The sequence below is a fragment of the Rhinichthys klamathensis genome, unplaced genomic scaffold (genome assembly GCF_029890125.1).
Source record: "Rhinichthys klamathensis goyatoka isolate OS25496 unplaced genomic scaffold, OSU_Roscu_1.1 h1tg000145l_1, whole genome shotgun sequence".
Lineage (NCBI taxonomy): Eukaryota > Metazoa > Chordata > Actinopteri > Cypriniformes > Leuciscidae > Rhinichthys > Rhinichthys klamathensis.
The window spans coordinates 683881-706823 of record NW_026606680.1 but is presented as its reverse complement, the minus strand read 5'-3'; the positions used below and the strand labels follow the sequence as shown (position 1 = coordinate 706823).

Below are 22943 nucleotides of genomic sequence, written 5' to 3'. Positions count from 1 at the left end.
TGATCGATTGCTCCTGTCTGCCTTGCTGCTGGTTTGTGTCTGTAAGCTCCGTATAGCTTCCTGTTTTGAATCTCTATTTACTATCATTCCTTGTTGTTTTTATTTGCTAAATTTAACTTACTCATCAACATATATTAGATATTGTCTAATATTGCCTATCACATTAATCTGACATCGCTAGCTTTTAAATAAATCGTTATCGCTAGCACAACACGCTAGTATCTTGCTAGCCTGTTAACCTGCCATCCGTGCTTTCACACATCAGAATTTTGAATCACAGACAGGTCCAGATTATTTAGCATGCCAACTATCTCACGGGCGTCAGCGAAGCATCGTTGCTTCTCTCAGATTCTCTCAGAACTACGGCATTCGTGGGCGATTTCGCAAAACCTGTCTGCGAGTGAAAATCGGGGCTGAAATCGTGCAGTGTGTGAACTTGGCATTAGTGACTTCAGACTGGGAGATGGGCAATGACTTTCACAAGTCCTCCAACCCTGCCTCTTCCTGTGAGGGCATGTACTCAGGGTTCAGAAGATGTGTGTATGTGAAGTTTTAGCGTGCCAACGTGCCGTTTTTGTGTGTGTCCCTTTAAATGCAAATGAGCTGCTGCTCCCGGCACAGAGGGCGGAGATTCAAGATCTCCTGTGTTAGCAGCTCCAATTACCTCACACAGACAGCCAGTGAAAATTTCAAAAACTTTAAGCCTTTTATGTTCAAAAGCGGAGTCGGACAAAGATGGAGAGATTCAAGAAGATGTGACAACATGTAGAATGCAACAGGATGTTTCTGAACAGATAGTTGATGAATTTTTGTACTGTGGCTGATGTGGAGTTAACTATCTTCAAGTCATTGATTGGCATATTCTGTCATGATCTATCAATCTATAATCTGTCAATCTATAAATCGGCTCCATATATGCTCCATGAAGATAGAACAGTGTTGCATGTTCCCGGGGGAGGGGTTTATGTAAATTTTAGGGTTATTGATGTCACTAACCCGGGAAGAAGCTTGTTGTAGTCCTTAAAAAGCAATTTCTTTATAAGAAAATAACTCCCTTTGCTTTGAACTTGAAGCGTAGTAACTTTGCAGATGTTGTTTATGCTCAAACAGCAACATTACAATAGACTTTCATAGACATATTCATGTTTTAAACAAATATAAAATACAAAATTTTCCATTCATTACTTTTATATAGATTTATATATTAAGTTGCTCAGGCAAGTGGCAAAACATTCAAACATGGTACTTCTCTTACGTGAAAATGTAGTATCACAAACTTTTTAAAATGAAAACTTACCAACCAGGCAAACTGCCTCCCATGCTTTTTTCTTGGCAAATTTTTGTAAAAGAAATACAGCAGGTCATAAAGAATTTTTTTTCCCCCACTTCCACATTCAGTGTCATTCATGTCGCCTTGTTTCTTAGGTAATAAATAGTGTATTGTATTTCACGAGAAAAAAAACATACAGAAGCCGTGGATCAACTGCACACTGCAAACGCATCTTATGTAAAAGCACAATGAGCGTGCAGCTTCTGCACCACATAGTACTGCAAACACATCATGTGTGAAACAGGAGTTATAGAGCAAACACTTCAGATGACCATTGATTTACCCAGCTTGCAAGGTTTGCGACGGGTCCGTTTAGGAGGGACTGAGGGCTCAGACGTTTCAGGCTCGAGGCTTCGTTTCACTCTTTTTTCAGGAGTTCTGGCTGCAAACATACATACACACACATTTCAGTCAACATGTGTCAGAATTCACCAATTATAGAAATTATAGAGTACGTAGAAGGTTAAGGAATCATTCCTATCCCCATTTGAAGGAATATGTATTGCCATTGCTAAGGCACAAAAAGCATCAAATAAGCTGAAAGTTCACACACTTGCAAATACATTGCATTCAGAAAGTATTCAGACCCCTCCATTTTGTCCACATTTTGATATGTTGCAGCCTTATGCTAAAATACACGTGAACAACATATTTTTCACACTTTTAATCGATTCTATACCACATAACGACAAAACAGAAGCAAATCATCAAAAGTCTGGTTTTGCATTCAGTAAAGTATTCAGATCCCTTCATTTGTTATTAAATTTTGGCATGTTGCCGCCTCATCTAGTCAACTAAAGTAGAAATGCCCATCCAGCCACATCCAGTTAAGGGTCTGGGCTAATGTTGAGATCCCCTTCCAGATCACTGTGATATTGGCCAATAAACTTAACCCCAAGTTTGCAGAGTCAAACTTTTTTTTAAACCTAAATTAAATGATATCATATAATAATAGACTGTTGTACTAAGGCTGTAGTTTCTTCATGTAAACTCTCAATACTGAAGTATACAGTATTGCATTGCAAGCATGCTGTGCATGAGAAATACCAATCTACAATGGTTAAAAAACACATACCAAGGGTTTGCTCAAGTTCTTTTAACTCTTCCTCTTGCTGCTTGAGGTCTTGTCGCTTCTGTTTCATCTGAGGACTCTGCAGGTACTGGAAATGATTGTTATAATCGGATTCGACATCAGAGGCCTTCTGCATTGCACCACTGTACTGCTGTAATAACTCTGTAAATTAACATTCAAATATAAGAGACAGAGATTACATACAGTTTTCATCCCAGCTTTTCTAAGCATGTAAAATGGATAACTATAATGTATGGCGGAATACCATAGCAAGTGCTTGGGAGCACTTCGACTCGATATTACTACGCCGAGTCGAAGTGCTCCCAAGCACTTGCTATGGTATTCCGAGTGATTTGGAATAGAGCGATTTAGTGCACGCACTGAGACGAGAGAGGTATGCATCAACTCGTCTTAGTTAAGGGAATAACATAGTTTAATATGAAAAAACGGTGGAGTATCCCTTTAAATATGCATGTTGGATGTTTTCTTTCCACTAGTCTGAAATAAGATGTATTATGGAAGCAAAATAGCCCCTCATTTCTAAACTGACCAGTTAATGAAAAAACAGTTTTGCCTATAGTGTCTTGCCATAATATATGCATTCCAAAAATTATACTGAAGCAATACAAAAACGATTAACACAACTTTTATTTTTGGTGAACTGTTACATTATATGGGAGAGAAACACTAAGTACAGTAAAAATTGTTCTAATTTCTTCCACTGCACCAAGAGAGAAAGTATGTTAGTTACCTATCTGAAGGCATGTATGGTTGTACTCTTTGGGTAATGGTTCTCCAAAGACTTGCCCTCGAAGTTTCTCGATGGGTGGAGCCTTGTTCTGCAAACCACCAAACTTCCCGTTGCTGCGTATCCGCTCCCCTTGACGTGTTAGGAGCGTGGGGCACTGCATCCTATTTTGAACCACCTACCAAATATTCACGTTTATACACGCTGTGGTAAATATTTGAAGATTCTTCAACACAAACACATACACTCAGTCTCTTACCCCCCGACGATAGTGATTAGCAGAATCCAAATCATCAATTAATATGGCGTCTCCAAGAAGGGTTGCAAAAACTGAAAAGAGTCAGAACACATCAATAGCTTCACTATTTGATTATGTTTGCCCTGATCATACACAAGTTTTAAAAAATATTGCACGCCAACATCTACAGGCTGCCAAATATTTTAGGCAAATATGATTGTTCAATCCATAATACACACACACATGCGCACACCATTAGATCATTTGATACGGCCAATTTAGCCTCTATGCCAAGACACTTAGCTGTGAAGAAAGATTGGAAATAAGTAAATTCCATTACATCATTCCATGACACATTAATATGGCAGTATTCTGGAAAGATTTAAATTTGAAAGTGCAATGTTCATGCATAGAAAACTATACAAACTAAGTTAAGACACAAAATAGAAGGCATGCAGGGAGAGGGAGGTGTTTGAGTATGTTTTCATACAACAGGTCATTCACGCTCTGATTATTTTCCCTCAAATGTAAATTAATCTAATAATTTGTTAATCATGGGTAATTTTCTGAAAAATCTGTTTTCCATCCCTGTAGTGAGAATTCATCATGCTATTTTTCATCAGGATAACCAGGATCCAAGATTAATTCCCAGTGAGAACTAATGAGTGTGAAAATTGGCTTTGGTTAGTAAATGAAACAGATTTGTTTTGGAAGTGCAGCAGGGGTGTCAGGGTATGACAGTTGCCATACTTTGGTTGCCTAGTAAATGCCAAAATATTTATTATAAATAAGAGAATTAGGTTTTAAATGATTACATTAGTTGTGAATTAAATCATTTTAATTATTAACAGAAGTAAATAAAGAACAATATATTGAGTTAAAAAGCCTATAACAACTATTAATAACTAGTTCATGTATGAACTGTCATTCTGTCTATCAACTATCAACCGGGGCACAACACAGATAATAAGTACACAAATACTTTCTAGAGAATTTATAGGCCTTGTGTTGTGTGTTTATTAATCTTATTTTCTCATGTGTACTTTTTGTGCTCTTGATGCTCTCTTCCGCACACAGCGGCAATCATGAACTCTACATGAATGTACACAGGAGAGCAGAGGCTAAGGTCAAGATTTTAGCTAAATAACACTTTACGGTGTGTTTCTGAACAAACCCTATAGTGTGCATTCAAAACATCTGCCATATACAGCATGAGTTGCATGGCATTATTTTATGTCATTCTATTTTTAAGCTTGAAGGTCACCATTCACTGCCATTAAATGGACGAGCAGCGCATTTTTCAAAATTTCTTTTGTTTTCTGAAAAAGACAAAGTCATATGGCTTTAGAAGAACATGAGGGTGAGAAATTCAGTTGATTTTCATAGCTTTGTGTGGTTTATCCCAGAGATAGAGTGTGAAAAATAAACTGTTAAGAAGTCAAAAAAACTCATAGGGGATCAAAGCCGTTGTGCAGTTTTTCATTGGTGTATTTATTCATTTTATGTTTTTTTTTAAACAAACTGCTTTTATTGTAGAACCATAAGGTACTTGACTTATGTTTTATTCATTCATATATCAGCAGCCGCATATAATCTGCCATTTTATGTCTGAATCTGGCAGGAACGGAAAGTTCATTTTTGACTCTAAATCGACCATTGTGTTGTATGCTGTTGTCAGTGAGTGTGAATGACTTGCCTTTATTGCAGCTTTCTACATGCTCAGGATAAATGAGCAGATCTTTGACAAACACAGGATTTCCAAGTGGACGGAAGAGAGACGAGCCATTCCTGATGTGAGGCAATGGCCTAAGACACATGAAAAAAAAGCATACAAAAAAATCGATATTGTTAATTTTTTGAAGCATCGAAAATACATTTTGGTCCAAAAATAACAAAACCTACGACTTTATTCAGCATTGTATTGTCTTCCGGTTCTGCTGTCAATCCGCGTTCAGTGACGTGACGCTGCTGACGTGTTATCTGGTGCGCCCGAGCTTCGTTTACAGTCTGCGGGAGACGCATGCTGTAAACAAAACAATCTTCGCAAACATGTCTAAGGAATACGACACAGAGTAAGACTTGCATTTTTTTGCCCAGCCATATTTATTTGAATCCGAATACACGGACGCACCAGATAACACGTCAGCAGCGTCTTACGGCATCAGCGTCACTGAAGCGGATTGACAACAGAACTGGAAGACAATACAATGCTGAATAAAGTGGTAGTTTTTGTTATTTTTGGACCAAAATGTATTTTCGATGCTTCAAAACGTTCTAACTAACCCACTGATGTCACATGGACTACTTTGATGATGTATTTATTTCCTTTCTGGACAAGGACAGTATCCCGTACATACATTTCCAAAGGAGGGACCGAAAGCTCTCGGACTAAATCTAAAATATCTTAAACTGTGTTCCGAAGATGAACGGAGGTCTTGCAGGCTTGGAACAACATGAGGGTGAGTCATTAATGAAATAATTTTCAGTTTTGGGTGAACTAACCCTTTAATGAGCCTTCCTCTCTAAAGGCACTTCCACTATACTGTGGAGATGACGAGTCGGCATCGTCAACTTCATCTTTGCAGTCGACGTTTACTCAGAAAACACAAGTTTATTAATAAATTGTTAAAATATTCAGTCAGTCTCCTAGCTGTTTTTCCAACACATTCATTTTTATCTAAAAAAAAAAGTGTAGTATTAACGAGAAAAAAAAAGGGTTATTTTGTGGAGCCTCTCTTAAACACGTCTACTCTCTTTTCAGCTCCATAGCGCCTTCCAACACATTCATAATCATTACTTTTGTCGGTGCACTAAAATTCCTTCTCAGCCCTACTAAAAAACACTAAGTATCTGGAAATATTTGGATATTAGAGAATGTATGCAAGTGTACCTGTCATTTGGTCTCCAGGAGACGGTCTCGAGGGGTAAGACTTGTTGTCGTCCTTGTGTATCATCATAGATTTTCTTGGCAGCAGATGTTGTTTCAGTAACCACACAGTCCATGTCACCAAGCATATGCCAAGAGATCACCTTCGCTGCATCATCATCCTCCACCTGTGCCAGATGAGCTACCTACAAATCATTACACAAACATCATCACATAAACTAAAATGTCTTTGACAGGTTGATCCAGTGGTTCTCAACTTTTTTGAATGAATGTCCGGGGCCAGATTTAGGCTTGGGCAGGGGTGAATTTAGAATATAGTCACAGATAATATTCTTCTGTTTTTTACGATTTTGTGATTTTATTAAAACCTGAGGTGGGCTGTGTGTTGATGAAGGGCTGTAAAATGCACCAACAAGTCAAAAACTAACATCAGAAAATTGAAGTATTTTTCTTTTATTAGCTAAAAGTAACGGCTCGACGTGTTATACACTCACAACTGCTTCATTCTGCAGCGGAAAAGCAGAGGATGACAATCACAAGAGGAAAAAAATTGGGCAGAAATATTTATGTGCTATCAAGGTATGATTTAAGGGGAGTTTAATGTATCTTCATGAATATGTATCTTCATATATACTTAGAAATGGTAGCATTTTCAATATCGAGTCACAAGCAAAAAAAAAAAAAAAAAAAAAAAAAAAAGGTTAATTTACAGGACTTTAACACCGGTTTGTCTCCATAAGATTTTTTCCTAATGTTTCCCAATTGTGTTAAATGTAAGTCTAATATTGGTACTGTGATGCATATGTTCTGGAGCTGTGACATGATCAAGGTGTACAGGAAAGAGATACATAAAATTGTTCAGAGGACCTACTTAGCGAGAAAATGTATACTTCTGTTGTGTTCCACTCCCCATGTCCCTTCTGTTAATATGTGGTTGAATCAAATAGCTTTTTTCCTACCTTTAGAAAAACTAACTTGTGACTTATGCCGGAGGTCTAATGATTTACATATAGTTTGACGTTTTGTCATAATTATGACTCATGTCTTATTTCAACTTTTTATGTCAGGGATGCAGTGACGACTTAGTATGTTGTAATTTAAAATTATATGTTATAATTATGCATAACATATGTTAACAGGCCAGTGTTGCTGTTTCAATAAGCATGAAACTTTTCCAAGACTCATTTCACCCTGCTGACTCCTGGATGTGCACTTGTGATGGGATCACATGATACAAAAATCAAACACACACCTTTCCCAGAACGTGCGTACTGCCTTTGAAAGGGTCAAGAATGCTACATTTCCGTCTAGGTTGATTCTCCATCTTGATCAAAATTGCTTTCTTGACATTTATTAAATCCTTTATTGCTGATACCTAGACAGATACGTAAACAAAAAGACAAACAAGCATCTATGATGATTGGAATAAAATGCATGCTTCTACACAGACCAAACAACAATGAAACAGTATTTATGTTAGTGTTCATGTGTGTGCATGTTCAGACTCACAGAGGTTAGTTCTGATATGTCGAAGCCACTTTTTATGAGCTCTGGTTTAAGCTCATTTAGTTTGTGGGATGCATCTCGCACCTGACCTGTAGAAAAAAAAAAAATATATAAGACTCACACATGATCTTGATCCTAAATTAATTAATGAATAAAATGAATTAATTAATGCATAAATTAATAAATACATGCATTAATACATAAATGAATGAATGAAGTGCCTACACTCAAGTTCAGCTTTCAGTTGTTCATTGGTCTCAAAGATGTCCCGGTACATCAAAACGGTTTTGGAAAGACGATCTTTCTTCTTACTGAGATTTGAAATGACTTCCTGATATTCTGCATCTGGAATATATCAAAATATATTTTGTAGTAAGAATTTAACAGTTGTAGTTTCCCAAAATTGTGACTTTATGGTGGCATTTATAGGTGTTCAATTCGTAAATCCAATCACTCCAAGTTCCAACAAGACTTCACATCATAATGGGTAGCACCGCACACAGTAAAATCTCATTGGTATGAAATTCAAGTCAAGTCCAATTTATTTGTACACCGCTTTTCACAATACACAGCAATATTACAATTATAATGTCTAGCTCTTAACTGTCATACTCATTAGTAATGTAACGAATATTGGGCTCCTTGTCTGCTGACTAACCATTGCAGAATCTGAAAGGCAGGCTGTATGGAGTGATGGTAACGCTAGTCCGCTGAAACTCGGGATGGAACTGGAGAATGTACTCAGCTCCATCCTGACCAGGACTGTTCTCCAAAAGAACCAAATTCTACAAAACACAAACAATAACACACATTTACCAACAATGACCAGTGAACAGGATGTGAGCTATAACATGCAAAATAAAAATTAAAAGACTTTATCTGTCCAGCTGGATTTAAAAATCAAATGTTACAATAGAATCACAATAATAAATTCGGTATTTCGAAACGTTTTGAACAAAAATTAACCACATATATTTCTTTTTCCTCAAATCAAGTAAAATCAAGGTGAATTTATCACCATTGATACAAGGTTAATGAAAACTAAACCTTTCAAATGTTTTAGTTCATTAAAATAAAGCTGAAATAAAATGAAAAATAAAATACATTTTGGATAAAAAAACATACATAGAACAAAACATAGAACAAACATATGAAATATTGCCCTGGAAATGAACTAAAAAAAAAAAAAAAAAATTGTATAAAAAAGCTAATTCAATACAGTATATACACTAAACACTCACCGTAATGAGAGTCTCCCCGTTAGTAAGGCTGCATGACAAACTTTTTTCTCCATTCTCAAACAAAGGAACCACCATGTCTCCAGTGCCTTTAACTGTAACCACCACTTTTCCATCTATACCTTCACCAGCAGCGTTATCATATTGGTCCTGCAAAGTAAGAAGAAAACACACAATTGTAGGCCTGTTGCACATTTTAGGGATGTCCCGATCAAGGTTTTTGTGCCCCTATCCGATCCGAGTCATTGAATACTGAGTATCTGCCAATACATAGTTCCAGTCCACTATTTTTTACTAGTGCTTGGTGCACACTTCAAGTACAAAAAAGTTATCAATCCAATGTATACAGGGATGTGTAGAGAGATTCTTGAGGGTAACGTAAAAAAGGGGCATTTATCAGACTAATTCCAATATATTACTACAGAGTAAAGTGCTCTTAAACCAGTTGAGTGCGATAAGACGCAAAAAAAATAACAACTCAAATCTGTACTGGAGTATTGTCTGTGAAGCAGCTCTCTGTGAACAAACACCCGAAAGGTAAGCACAAGCATCAGATGCATCAGATAACACGGCAGCGCCACATTCAGTTCTCAAAAACAAAAACATACAAAATTATGTCAAAATTCCCGCTTTGTCGAGTATCCTATCCTTGTAAGCACAGACTTAAATGAGTTAAAGCGTGTTAAATGAACGTAAAGAGTAAAGAGAAAATAAGATTAGCGCTGCACGACATATAGTTTTAGCATTAATATTGCGATGTACGCGATAATCACATTGCAGGGTGTGAGATGTCAAGTATAGGGATCGTAGTTGATCCATACGGGCCAGCAGCCCCCCGGTTCGGAAGGCATGTGATTTGCGGATTAATTGCAAAATTTAATCATCATAGAGTTACAGTTTATCATTTGCATGCTTTTTTAGTATCAGTTTAAACATCGAGTGCAAGAAGACTGGAACTCGCATGAGGTTTTGTGTGCGCACACAGCACGTGAACACAGAATTATTTTTCTTTTTATCTTCATTTGCATGCAAAATTAAATCAAAAGTCCCATCTCGGCGAGTATCCTCATAAACACAGTCTGTTATGTGTTGTAAACACTGAGAAAGAAAACGGATTATATTCCATGCATTCGTCTTAAAAGTGACAGCAGCCTAATATACCCACAGCTGTTTGTGTCACCAATGTTAATCAAACAACAAAAGAGAAAATGACTTTTGTAGCGTTAACAAAGATAATTGTATTGATTATTACAGTATACAGTGAAGACTATGCTACCGGTATGTTATTTTACATTTGATTATTAAATTTTTTGTACCTGAATACTGTTAGATTTACCTGCAAAACATAAAGCACTGCGTATTTCATTTGTATATTTTGTGCTATTGTATTTATTAGGGCCCGAGCACCGATGGTGCAAGGACCCTCTTGAAATTGCTCAGTTTATTATTATCATCTATGCTTGTAATTTGTTTATTATTTTCTATACAGATGCACTCCGCTACAAAATTACCTCAATCATCCTAGAATGATTGATTCTTTACAAACAGCTATTCAAATCATCTGATGAAATTGTGGCCATATGGCAATAGCTAGCAACCACACAGCATACGCTAATACCTTTTCATATACTGTCTACTTTCTATGTATAACAGTTCTATCTAATAACATTACATTTTAGACAGATCGTAAAGTAATGAACACGGAGAATGCTAGCACTGTTTGCTCAGCCTCTGGCATTCTCAGGGCTGTCAAAATAAATGTCCGCTGTGCTGTCAAAATAAAAGTCACAACAACAAGCGTGGCTTACGTCACTTCAGAGTTCCTACTAGAGGTGCAAATGCAACCAGGAAAACATTCCTAGGGGAACCATTAGTGCTCGATGAACCACCCTGGTGGCTAGTTCCTATATCGTAATGTCAGTTATTTCTAATATTGTGCAGCCCTAAATGGGATGCGTGTCTTGTGCGTCAGGTCTTAAAGTCACAGCAGCCTAAAAAACCTGCTGCTGTCTGTGTCATTAATATTTTATCAGGGCAGGTAAAAATCTGACTTACAGTTGAGCCCTGAGCAAAAAAGGCACAGCTAAATGGGTAATTTATTACAATGTTATACTTTTTAAAGCCTATTAAAGGTTAAAATTGATAGCTGTCAATTATACTGGAATGTTGAATGGCTAAAAATCCATTTAATAGAGAAAATATAAAATACATTAAAGCTTTAATGTTAGGTGCAATCAATCGTTTGCATAAATTTCGTAAGCAATCGATTAATTACAGAAAAAGGTGATAAGTAATAATTAATTAAAAAAACTTAATCGGCCTTGACATTGATCCTTGAGATCAGCTCGGGACATCACTAATTAATTTGGTTCTAATTGTTATTATTTGAGAATACAGAAAAAAATGCATAGCATGAATGCTCAGAAGGAGTAATAAAGTAAAAATGACAAAAAAATCATAACACATTAAGAGGTCACTATTTTCAGATTTGCATTTGATTTGAAAGCAATAAGGAACAAGGGGCTTTGGGTTCCTACAGGCAATAGGTGATGTTAGGCATCACATGAAGTTCAACATCATCTGTTAACACATGCAAACACTAGCTCTAGAAAAGACTGAAACTCACCATGATCTTTAGATTCAAGCTGTCCACCAGTGTGCGATTGGCCCGAATGTTACTATTGGAGACAACAGGAGTTGAAGGTGGAGTCTCAGGGGCTAATTTCGTTGCTTTATTGGGAACAACGTTTAGTTCAATCTAAGATAGAAACACAAATGAGTATCCTACAGCAAGAAACAGTAAAGTAGCGTTTACAACAAACTGGATGAAATAAATTGTATGTTCCCACCTGTTTGCTCCACAGATGTTTGGTTTTGTCCAAAGCCAAAACAAATTGGACGACATACTTTCCTGCAAGGTCTGGAATCTGCTTATCCCTGAAAAAGATGGAAATAAAAACACACAAAAAATTATGTACATTACAATTTTGTATACACTATCTATCTATCTATCTACCTATCATCTATATATCTCCAATCATCCATCCATCCATCACGTCTGTCTATCTAAAGGTTTTTCAAATATTATCACTAACGATTAAAAACAAACCTGTTTCAATGTTTTTAAGAAATAAAGACAAACAATACTTTGAAGTTCTTATTTCAGGCTTTTAATGAGATGTAATGTGCTCAGTTGTATATATTACCTGAAGCAGAAGCACTCATCCTTTTCGGTGTCCTTGCGTTTACTACACTTCAGAGCAGAGGCCTAAGTTAAAACAAAAAAAATCTCATTTCTTATTATGCATTCTCCTGCATGCTATTACAATTTAGTCTGTTTGAATTTGTTGATAAAACCAACTAAATTTAAAGTTGAGACTTCATATTAAAAGTAACAAAGCTTATTGAGATTATTGGATGGCAGGCATGCTACCAATGTTTAGTAACGTTAACTAAAAGATAGATCTTGAGATTTAAGAATCCATATCAGTATTGATTAAAATTAAGATGGCCATTTCAAATAAGCGTTTCTGTTCACAATGATTAAATTTGATTTTGTTTCCGTTTCTGGTTATGTTCCTGTCAAAATTTACAGGTTCAGGTTTATATAAACTATTAATTGATTGAACTTACAGAAAAGGTACTATATAGTGATATATATCGTATATATATATATCGGGATGTGAGATTTTGGTCATATTGCCCAGCCCTACCTAAAAGTGCATAATTTTATGGTTATTACTTCAATAACATTTTATTAAGCAACAAAAAAGTTACAAACTTAATGTCCTGGTCAAAAACCGCAAGCAGCCAAGGTGTGACCAATTTTCAAAAAGCGTTGGAGGGTTATGAAAAATATTGTTAATGAATAAATATATTGTTATTGAATAATATTTTTTTGTTGAAATTTCACCCTTATAGTTTCAGTAAAGTGTCAAAATAAAGACAAAACAGAGTCACTCACTGCAGCGGGTGGACTGGACCCTGATGCTATGCCTTTCCAGAGCAGCATCGATAGGTTTGCTGGGCAGATGTTTCTTACTGGCCCACCCTCTTCAGGCATCACAACCACTGTAAACACTTCAGACAGTAGAAAAATGTGATTCACATAGTACTCTTTACTAATTTTACAATATAGGCTTTACTGTTCATCCACACACACCCGGAAAGATATCTCCTGCACATAAGGTGGCAGTGCTGTCATATTCAATCCAGAGTTCAACCGGTTTGTTGGGATCAGGAATCACATTTAGTCGTATTACTGGGCCTGGAATACCTTTCCTGCCAAAACATCCCATGAATTCCAAATGATGCTCCCCTCTAATAAAAGAAAAAGAGTGAGAAAGAGACAGTGAAAGAGAGAAGGACAACAGTGTTTGTTTGTTTTTTAGCATTTGCAGTATTTAAAATAGCATGTCAAAATAAATAAATAAAATGGAATAGTTTATATAGCCTTTAGACAAACTGTTAAAAAAACAAAGCAAAGTTTGCAAGTGTTTTTTTTTTTTTGTAGAGTTTTGATAAATCAGGCTTTTATGGCTCATAGAGTACAATATTTTGAGTACAATGTTTCTCAACCGGTGGGTCGCAACCCAAAAGTCGAACCACTGATATAGGTGAATAGGGAGCTCATACTCATAGGAAAAAAACTTGGCCCAAATTGAACAAAACTATGCAATTTGGTGCAGATACTGATATTTATATGGGCAAAAAGTAAGACGAAATCCTTATAGTTTGTAATGAAAATCAGTGAGATCAGTATAGCATTGAGATTAGTATAGCAGACTACTTGCATAAATATCAGTTCCCATTCTATATCTCCCAATAATGCCTTCGTAATATATTCAAATGCTTAGCTTTATGATCAAAACTCTTTTATATTTAAAACAGATAATCCAATGCAATGCAATGATTAAGAGATAAAACAAATGTTCCTCAAAAGCCTGATGGATATTTAATACTCATGATTTAAAAAAATAATAAAGAAAAAGTTGCTTGTGTTCAGTAAATGTGTTGAACTGGCTTTTCAGGTTATCATCATGTTGATCAGTTAGAAGCTGTAGAAATGTGTAAAGTACAATTCATAGAGCTAAATATGTACTTACTTTGGACCACTTATACTTTCTAATATGAAGCAAGCTTTTCCTTCGGAATCTACAGGCTGAGACGTCACTGAGGACTTTATCTAAAAGAGAAAAATAAAAATGATTCAAAAATTGTATCACCTAAACACTTTAATTGCATTACATCCAAGTTGATCAGTAGGGAATGAGCGCTTATGTTAAGATACAAACTAACAGTTTAGATTTTCAGGTCCTACTCTGTAGGAACTTTTGTTTTGATTCATTTCTTTCATGTGAATCCATGATGCAGAAATGCAAATAGACAGACCATAGGTCCAAAAATGAGAAAGTGAGGGTCATTTTATGTTTCACATTCATGCAATTAGGAAATCACAGGTTTCAGTGATCAGACACATCAAAAGTACTTTCTAAGAACATTCAAAAATAAATGTTTGTCAACACAAATCCACCAGACTCCCTTCCTCTCAACTGTACCTTTAACTCTGAGTACAGAGTCTTCATCACAATCTCAACCCGCTGATCTGGTGAAGGATTTCCCCATTTATCACACAGCTGCATGACCAATGGTGTGTCCAAGCCATGGCCATTCATGACCTGGAAAGGCTAAAGAGACAAGTTTTATATTATATAAATATCATGACCCATGAATTTATTTTATTGCGTTTCAAATGTGTGACATACTATCTCTGGCTTCTCCAGTAGAATTATCTTTGTCGGATGTCCCGCAGTAACTTCAATTCGTACACATTCCTTCATGTCCTGATACTTAAAGCACAACTCTTTTGGGCCAAGAGATCCTTTCATGTACCGGACACCGCATACAATCAATTTCCCAGTACTGGCCTGAAAAAAAGGCATACAAATAAATAAGATGAAAACACTAAATGCTAAAATAAAATAATAAAAGACACATTTTTTGCAAGAAAAATCAGTTTGTTTGTTTTGATTTTTAAAGACTTCATACATAGAAAGACAGTGCACTCATATTACTTATACATGGGAAAAAGTGCAGCAGACAACATGGAGGAATAAGTCTCGCCTTCTAAATAAAAGAGCCAATCGCCGACTGGTCACTGCAGTTGCCGTTAGAAGCTTCCGGTTGCTATAGAAACAGTCAGTGTTTTGAGACTTGTGTTTAGGACTGCACGTGCACATTGGCTGCTCCAGCCTGAAAATTAAGCTTTTTAACCCTACCTGAGTATAAGAAACAACATTTATGGGACAGATTCGGTTGCTGATTTGAAATATTGTTATTAGTTCAGCAAACATTTTTTCAAATTTCAGGATTCCTCTATTCAAATAGAGGACTTGGTCTTGGACGCCTGAAATAGCTGCCCGGAGGAGTTGCAAATAAGGCCGCCGAGTGAACAGACTTTCCTTGAAAGGGACTTTGTTTATTCTGGATTAATGCATAAAAAATGTTACAAAAAATAAATTTCATAAATTGAGTTTTATTTTTTCCCCCAACTTCAGTGTTTTCCGTTTTAATATTACTGGATTCTGTTTTAATGATTTAACTCAATTTTAATCATCAAAAATCATGTATAATCAATTGAGTTCATAAAACTTTAACAATTTTTTTTTATTTATTTTTTACAATAATGCATGTAATGTTTCATTTTTTTTCCAAAATTCTGTTGTCGGTTTTGTTTTTTTCTACATTTCTAATTCAAATTTATTGTCACAAATGGTGGCAATCAAATAAATGCATAAAACAATTTAAAAAATATATCATCTCATGCCATGTAGAACACAAAGTGATTGGCTGGCAGAATGCAAATCAAGAACAATTTATGTCATATAGAAGTTCCTATGACTAAACTACAAGTCAAATATATAATTAATTTTAAAACTATAAACAAAGGTGACCTCTGCCAAAGTGTTTACAGTTTCATTACTGTACGTGGCGTAACTCAGAGGTGCTCTGTGCCACAGGATACAAATAATTAATACAATTTTACAATTCAAAAATAAGAATTATTAAAATAATTAAGATGTAATAAAACAAACATCAGGCAAAGTGACTTATACGAAATTCACTGGCCAAATAGAAAATGTACCCGCATTTGGTTGGTGCTAATTTCAAACCCTGTATTACACATACAAACAACAATTTCGCATTTGAACTAGTCTGATTTTTTTTAATGTAATTTTTTGTAATAAAAATGTCCATTTGTTTGCGCCTGTGGTTGTGTTTACCTGCCATTCTACAGCCAGAGCTTCTTTATCCAGGTCATCCGCAGACACACTCAAAGTCTTCACACTTTCAGCATTCAGACAGTCTGTTTTATTCCCGTACTGATCAATCACTTCTACATCTGAGAGGGAAATATAAGTTTAATCTTCTTTAACAATCACAAAACTGCTGAGTGATCTACACATGAAGTGTCTGTTAAGCGACACACATTTAGTTTCAATAGAAATTACATTAAAGTACACTTTATTTTATGTCAGTACATTCGCCATTAAACAAGACAATAGAATTATGAAATTACATATAAAGATGTATTTAACTACTTAAGTGGGTCAAAAAGCACTCTAAAGTTCAACTTAATGTATTAAATATAAATTTAAACTATAATATTTTTTTATTTAAGTGCAATTAAAATGCAATCAAGTGTCTGAAAACATCATTGACATATTGACCAATCAGAATCAAGGACTGGAACTAACAGTTTTATAATTAAGAATATACTTAAGTGTGAACTGAATGTGAAGTATATTATTTCCGTGATATGCACTCTTTTTTTAAAGTATGCTAAAGTTTACTTCTTTTTTACAAGGGTAAAGCAGAAGTCTTTCCAAACACATGAATTTCTTTCATCTGTGGATCATAGAAGAAGCAGTTTTGACGAATGTACTCTTCTCCATTCAATTACAATTAACCAAGTCTGATGCTTTAGCAAAACCCAAAAGCAACCTAAAAGTATCAGGACAGTTTCATAACAGTAGACAATACAACTTGAGTGCTATATCACAAGTTGCCTGAAGTCATACAATAGATTTGTGTGACAAACTTGCACTACCGTTCAAAAGATTGAGGTCAGTAAGATTTGTTGATGTTTTTGAAAGTAGTCTTTTATATTACATTTTTCTACCAGGCGATGGAGGTTCTTGCGGTGGTCAATACAAATCAAATTATTATTATTATTATTAATGACGAAAACCTATAGATGGTACTTACGTATGTTTCCTGACAGAATTTCGCCCATTTTGACAGACGACACACTGAGGTTGACCCGCAAACGCTCAGGCTCATCTGGACGAGGCCTTTGGAGAGACACACATACAGTATAGAGATATGCTTCTGCAAGAATATTTAGGTATATAATGAAAAACAGACATAAACAGCACATGAGTGTAGCTTACACAATTAAAAAAGACATGTTGACCGTGTGGTGGTCGTGGAAAGACACACTGTAGTAATGCTCTCTCTGAGCTTGGGATGGAACACATAAATCTGGCAGTTTTCCCTGAGAAAGTTCTTCTGCGTTTAACATTGCGGTCCAATTCACCTGCAAGACAAGCACAAAGACACAAACATCTACACACTACTGAGTACAATAGTATGTTAGTGCAAACAGATCCAGTCTCCAGTCTGAATGAAACAAAAGACAAAAACAAAATCACATATATAATCAAACTCAAACCTTAATCTTGCTGGTAAGTTTTGGCAGAAGAGGAACCAGTCTATTGCCCTCATCGTACAGTCTGAAGCGCAGGTTTCCCAGTGTGTCTCCTGCTGTCCAATCAATTCGCTCTGAATTTTGCAGCACCATGACATCATCAGAGCCTTCTTCCTGTCTGTAGACCTCCAAACGAGATATTTGTGTGCTGGGCAAGATGCGCAGTTGACGTTCCACACACGCCACTGTTTTATGGTTCTAGGTGCACATAAATATAATCATGTGGATATCAAGATAAACGGTTTAAGCTGATTAAACAGTTAATATACTTTACTGTAAGCAAACTAATTAATTGAAAACTTATTTTGAACAATATACACTATTCACCAAAAAATAAAAAATTTACATTGTCAAATTTCTTTTTCAACTGACACAAAAAGGGGCAAGCATCATTATCACATGATGTTTATAATAGAGCTCTTTGATTAATTGAAAATGAGAGTCAATTTTAGCTTCCAACTAATTAAAATATGACAGTCGAGATAAAACGAACATTGTGCTCTGTTCCGCTCCTCCTTTAAAGCCCAAACTTAATCTGCAAATCAGTAAAATCATGTAAGGTGAGTTTCATAAAATGGGACATGCTTAATATTAAATGCATAAAAGAGTACTTGCGCTGTTCCTCAAGGGCAAGTGGAACATGGATAAGCAAAGTGAATTTTGAGCTTCGGTTGCGCGATGTCAAAATGCAGAGCTTGGTGAGTATTCACGTAAACCCAGTCGGTTATGTCTTAAGTTGAACATAAACAGCTGAGAGAAAAAACGATGTGTAACAGTATATTGGATCTGTGCTTTCGGTCTTAAAGTGGCAGTGGCCTAATAAGCCTGCTGCCGTCTTAGTGCTTAAATGTTAATTCAACAAAAAGAAAATAAGAAAATCACTCACTGGTATTAAGTGAATGACTTTAGTAGCTTTAATAAGATTCAAAGCAAGCTTAATTCTTACAGTGCAGGCTATGCCGAGTTTAAAATATTTAGTAAGCTGAATATTTATAGACTTATAAAACTTAAAGCACTGTTTGTTTCATTCATATTTTTTTTCTATTGTATTTGTACTGTTGTTTGTACTTTGCTTTTTTAATTTGATTGTTACAGCTAATGTCTTTTAGAATTATGTGTTTATGTGTTTGAGTGTTTCTGTCGCAGGAGAAGGTGTGGCCTGCACTTAAGTCAGCAGAGATCTCGATTGGTCTGGTCCTGATTGGTCTAATTTTGGTTCCATTGAAAGGACCACCCCAAACACTCTATGGAGGCTGAATGCGTGCCATTTGTTTTACTCTGTCTTGATTTCCACTGTGATTGTGTGCCTTTTGTGAAACTTGCTTTTGTTCATTCGATTTATAACTCTTAGGTTGTTTTGAATAACTTTGGTCATCAGTTATATCGTGTAAATATTATTAGTAAATACTCAATTTAGGGGAAGTAAAGAGTTTGATGCCCTTTTCTTTTGCATTTATGTTTATTCTATGTTTTGCGTTAAAGCTGCAGTCTGTAGCTTTTTTAAGTTAAAAATAATCCCAAATAATTATATTAAAAAAAACTTATTCTGCCAGTGGTCAAAACTATCTGCTTGCCATAGCTAGAATCAAAACGGTTAGCTTGTAATAATGATTTTAATTCCAGTGATACTGGTGGGTTTCCGCGGGAAATTCGAGCATGTCTTTGCGTCATTACGTCACACCCGTACACATAAAGAAGGAGTTTCGGCTAGCCGGCTATACTGCGCGTGACGAGATGTTTAGATGTATAGGCTTTTCTCGCAGCACTTTACATAATTAAACTTATGGCATCCAGAAAGATCCAAACAACAATCATCAGTGTCAACTGGAGATTCAGCAGTTATAAAACCCAAAATACTTCATACTTCGGATTTAAGGTGGCTAGAGAAAGAGAAAGAAACCATCTCATGCGAACACAATGATTTAAACATCGGCGGGGCTTTTGAAAAGTGCGTGAACTCCGTGTTTTGAAGGGGTTCAAAACGGAAGAAGAGACGGCTTTTTTCTGCTGAACAAGTAAGTTAAGACATTTCAATAGTTCAATCGTGTAACAGTACGTTTTCTTAATTCACACAGTTATGGAGTTTCCTTTGTTGTGCCTTTCTCGTTTTGCTATTATGGAGAATATGAATTCTGAACTACACAGGTAACCATAAAACACATTAAATTTAACATTAGTCACGCAATGCTGATGTGATGTTGTTAACATGAACAATTTGAGAACAAAGTAGGCTATAATTTGCACGGTTGCTGTAAATCGCGTTGATTAAATCTAACGAAGCTTATCATGTCGAATGCTTTTTCCCCCTTAGTTGGTCAGAACAAAAATGGATGTTACTTACTTGTTCAGAAGACATTTTCTTATGAAAATTCTTATGTTGGTCAAACTTTCAAAAAGTGAATCTGTGATTCTGTATGACAGTATCCACACAGCGCGGTGACTGACAGCAGCACTCGCCTCAAAGCACTGTGTTCATCCGCACTGTTTCATGCCGATTTACAACCCATGTAAAGATGATAATTCTGCGAATGACTGCAGTTACAGATTTCGAACAGAGAGATGGCGACAAAGAGGAAAAGCTACGGACTGCAGCTTTAAGGAGTTAGGGAAGTTGCGTTGTATTTTTCTTTTAATGTGATTTTTTTTTTGGGGGGGAATTTAGAGGGTACTAAACTAGGTATTTTTGTTTATTATTTTGGCCTTGTCCACTCCTGAATTTAACCCCTTTGTTTCTGGTTTTCACTATATTTTTGTAAATAAATGTATATTTGATTGAACATTATCTTTGTGAGTGAGCGCACAATCATTTATGTTGCGGCTGGCCCTAGTCCATATATCAATGCAAAGCTTATTTATTCATGTTTCAGATTATGTATAAATCTCAATTTCAAAAAAATTGACCCATCTGACTGGTTTTGTGGTTCAGGGTCACATAATGTATCAGTAGTACAGCAACTTACAGGAATGTTGAACTTAGCAGTAAGGATTTGTTCAGTGTTTATGGTCTTCAGCATTATTGGTTTGGTCAGCATGAGTCCAGAGCCAGTGTTACTGCAGTCCACCACATCCGTGGGCAGATCAGGGGCTCCCAGCAACTACAAACACACATTGCACCAATCAGAAGATGAACTTTAATCCTGTGCCAAATTAACTCTGATTCAATGTAATTTAATCAATTTAATAAAAAATTTGTTTGAAAAGTTTAATTATACAATCATTAAAGCTGCTTGATTTATCGTTAAAATATCACAATCTCGATTCAAAAACTCATGCAATCTTGTTCCAAAGTAGTCAGAAATTAAAGGGGATTGTGTCAAAATGTCACCAAAATGAATACAAATGCCCCAAAAATTCCAGATATGATTGAAAAACAGTACTTTTATGAGATCTTGTTTTTTAGAACTTTCTTCTTTCTGACACAGAACTTTCCAAGTGTGTCAGACTGCATCCCGCAGTACTACAAAACACGCCCCCGGATGTCATCAGATCCCCTCCCTCTGAAATCGCTGATGTCTCACTAGTACTGCTCTTCTTCTACTTCACTTTCACTTTTTTTTTTTGTTTAGGGTTGGGGGGTAGATTTTTTAGCTATAATTACCATGAGTCTTTATTACTTTGATAGTATAATTTATTTTATGTTTGTTCATGAGTTCTACCTGGCAGCGGACCACGAGTTTAGGATGAGTGGTGATATTTTGGTACTCATCGTGAACTTCCACTTTTAGGATTGCTGGAGTCCTATTCTCGACAGAGAGCACACCTTCATCCGGAAACACTACCAGAGTGTGGGGCGGGCCTGGAAGATAAATTTCATCTGGATTTTACATTCTGATTTACAGGTCTTCTTTATCTTGCTGTTTTTGTGGGGGGGTTTTCGGTCATACCGGGTTGCAGAAGAATTTGAAGAGACTGGTTGTTCTCCTTCAGTCCTGGGATGTGCACCTTCACTGTGTAAATCTGTTAACAACACACATACACAAACACACAAATATCACATGCAAATCCAAGATCTGTGCTTATAGTCTCACTGCAAAAATTATTACTGTTATTAAAGAGGTTTTCCACTTGTCCATCATCTTTGTGTGATAAAACCCTCTCAGTCTCTGGGTTTTGAGGCTAAAAAACATTTTTAAAGTACTAAAGCAAAGAAAGTCTGGTGTGTTACTGTAAAATCGTTTTCTATCACATTCTTTTATGCAGCCCATATTGATTTTTGAATGTTTTTGAAAGGGAAGGCTGCATTTATTTGATCAAAAATACAATAAAAACAGTAATACTGTGAAATATTACAATTTAAACAAAGTTTTCGATTTGAATATTTACATGTAATTTACTCCTGTGATGCCAAGTTGTATTTTCAGTATCATTACTCCAACTCTGCAGTCTCTATTGATCCTTCAGAAATCATACTAATATGATGAATTTGTACTGTGAAACTTCCACAGAAGAGCTGGTTTGCATACTGTCAAAATTGTTTTTAATGTGGGTCCGACTACATATACCTCAAGTTGTTCTAGTTTAACACAATGCTAGGGAGCAACGTTGTAAAGAAGACCACACATTTCACCACAACGATGTTCTCCAAACCCTCTTCATGCATCTGTTTAGCAATAATATACTCATTATATATGTACATAAAATACATTCTTGACCAGTCTGCAGAGCAAATATAGAGTCTGTCTTCTCTTTTATATGGTTTTCCATAAGCTCTCCCCCAAGGCGCATCAGTACATTTCATACATGCCACTACTTTGTACTTTTTTACCATTTTTAGCTGTGACTCAAGTCTGTTAGATGATTCTCATGGGGGGCATTTTTTCCAAACAAATTTATTACATTTATCTTGCTTAAATGTTTGCGCTCATTGCAATTTTACAATGAGGTAATATTGTTGTTAAGAATTTACACAACGCAAGGAAGCTTGATTTAAATTGTTTAATTAAATTTAAAAAAAAAAAAAAATAGCACAAATAAATACAATAGAATAAAGATACAAATAAAGAGAAAAGTTTTTGAATAGGCCTAACACTAGTAATTCATAGACCTACAGAAACTGAATAAAGTAATCAAATTAATAAGCGCTTTATGCTTATTAAAGACAAAACCGACTATGTTTAGAGTATACTCACGAAGACCGAAATTGACACAATTTTG

At 35.8% G+C, this 22943-nt stretch overlaps 1 protein-coding gene across 2 annotated transcripts in view; it reads right to left on the bottom strand.

Annotated features, from left to right (window-relative positions):
* smchd1 (structural maintenance of chromosomes flexible hinge domain containing 1) overlaps nucleotides 1-22943 on the bottom strand; it is a 70697-nt gene that overhangs the window by 2362 nt on the left and 45392 nt on the right. For both annotated transcript variants that reach the window (XM_056257838.1, XM_056257839.1), the window contains exons 23-48: nucleotides 21674-21746; nucleotides 21446-21585; nucleotides 20750-20884; nucleotides 17754-17987; nucleotides 17473-17618; nucleotides 17288-17373; nucleotides 16303-16421; nucleotides 14785-14946; nucleotides 14578-14706; nucleotides 14125-14204; nucleotides 13182-13339; nucleotides 12984-13099; nucleotides 12226-12287; nucleotides 11869-11956; nucleotides 11646-11777; nucleotides 9023-9169; nucleotides 8440-8566; nucleotides 8007-8126; nucleotides 7785-7870; nucleotides 7528-7650; nucleotides 6279-6460; nucleotides 5085-5194; nucleotides 3410-3480; nucleotides 3154-3328; nucleotides 2406-2564; nucleotides 1614-1712 (exon numbers count right to left, since the gene is read on the bottom strand). In XM_056257838.1, coding sequence (XP_056113813.1) covers nucleotides 1614-1712; nucleotides 2406-2564; nucleotides 3154-3328; nucleotides 3410-3480; nucleotides 5085-5194; nucleotides 6279-6460; nucleotides 7528-7650; nucleotides 7785-7870; nucleotides 8007-8126; nucleotides 8440-8566; nucleotides 9023-9169; nucleotides 11646-11777; nucleotides 11869-11956; nucleotides 12226-12287; nucleotides 12984-13099; nucleotides 13182-13339; nucleotides 14125-14204; nucleotides 14578-14706; nucleotides 14785-14946; nucleotides 16303-16421; nucleotides 17288-17373; nucleotides 17473-17618; nucleotides 17754-17987; nucleotides 20750-20884; nucleotides 21446-21585; nucleotides 21674-21746 — 3259 coding nt within the window. The remainder of the gene's footprint in view (nucleotides 1-1613; nucleotides 1713-2405; nucleotides 2565-3153; nucleotides 3329-3409; nucleotides 3481-5084; nucleotides 5195-6278; nucleotides 6461-7527; nucleotides 7651-7784; nucleotides 7871-8006; nucleotides 8127-8439; nucleotides 8567-9022; nucleotides 9170-11645; nucleotides 11778-11868; nucleotides 11957-12225; nucleotides 12288-12983; nucleotides 13100-13181; nucleotides 13340-14124; nucleotides 14205-14577; nucleotides 14707-14784; nucleotides 14947-16302; nucleotides 16422-17287; nucleotides 17374-17472; nucleotides 17619-17753; nucleotides 17988-20749; nucleotides 20885-21445; nucleotides 21586-21673; nucleotides 21747-22943) is intronic.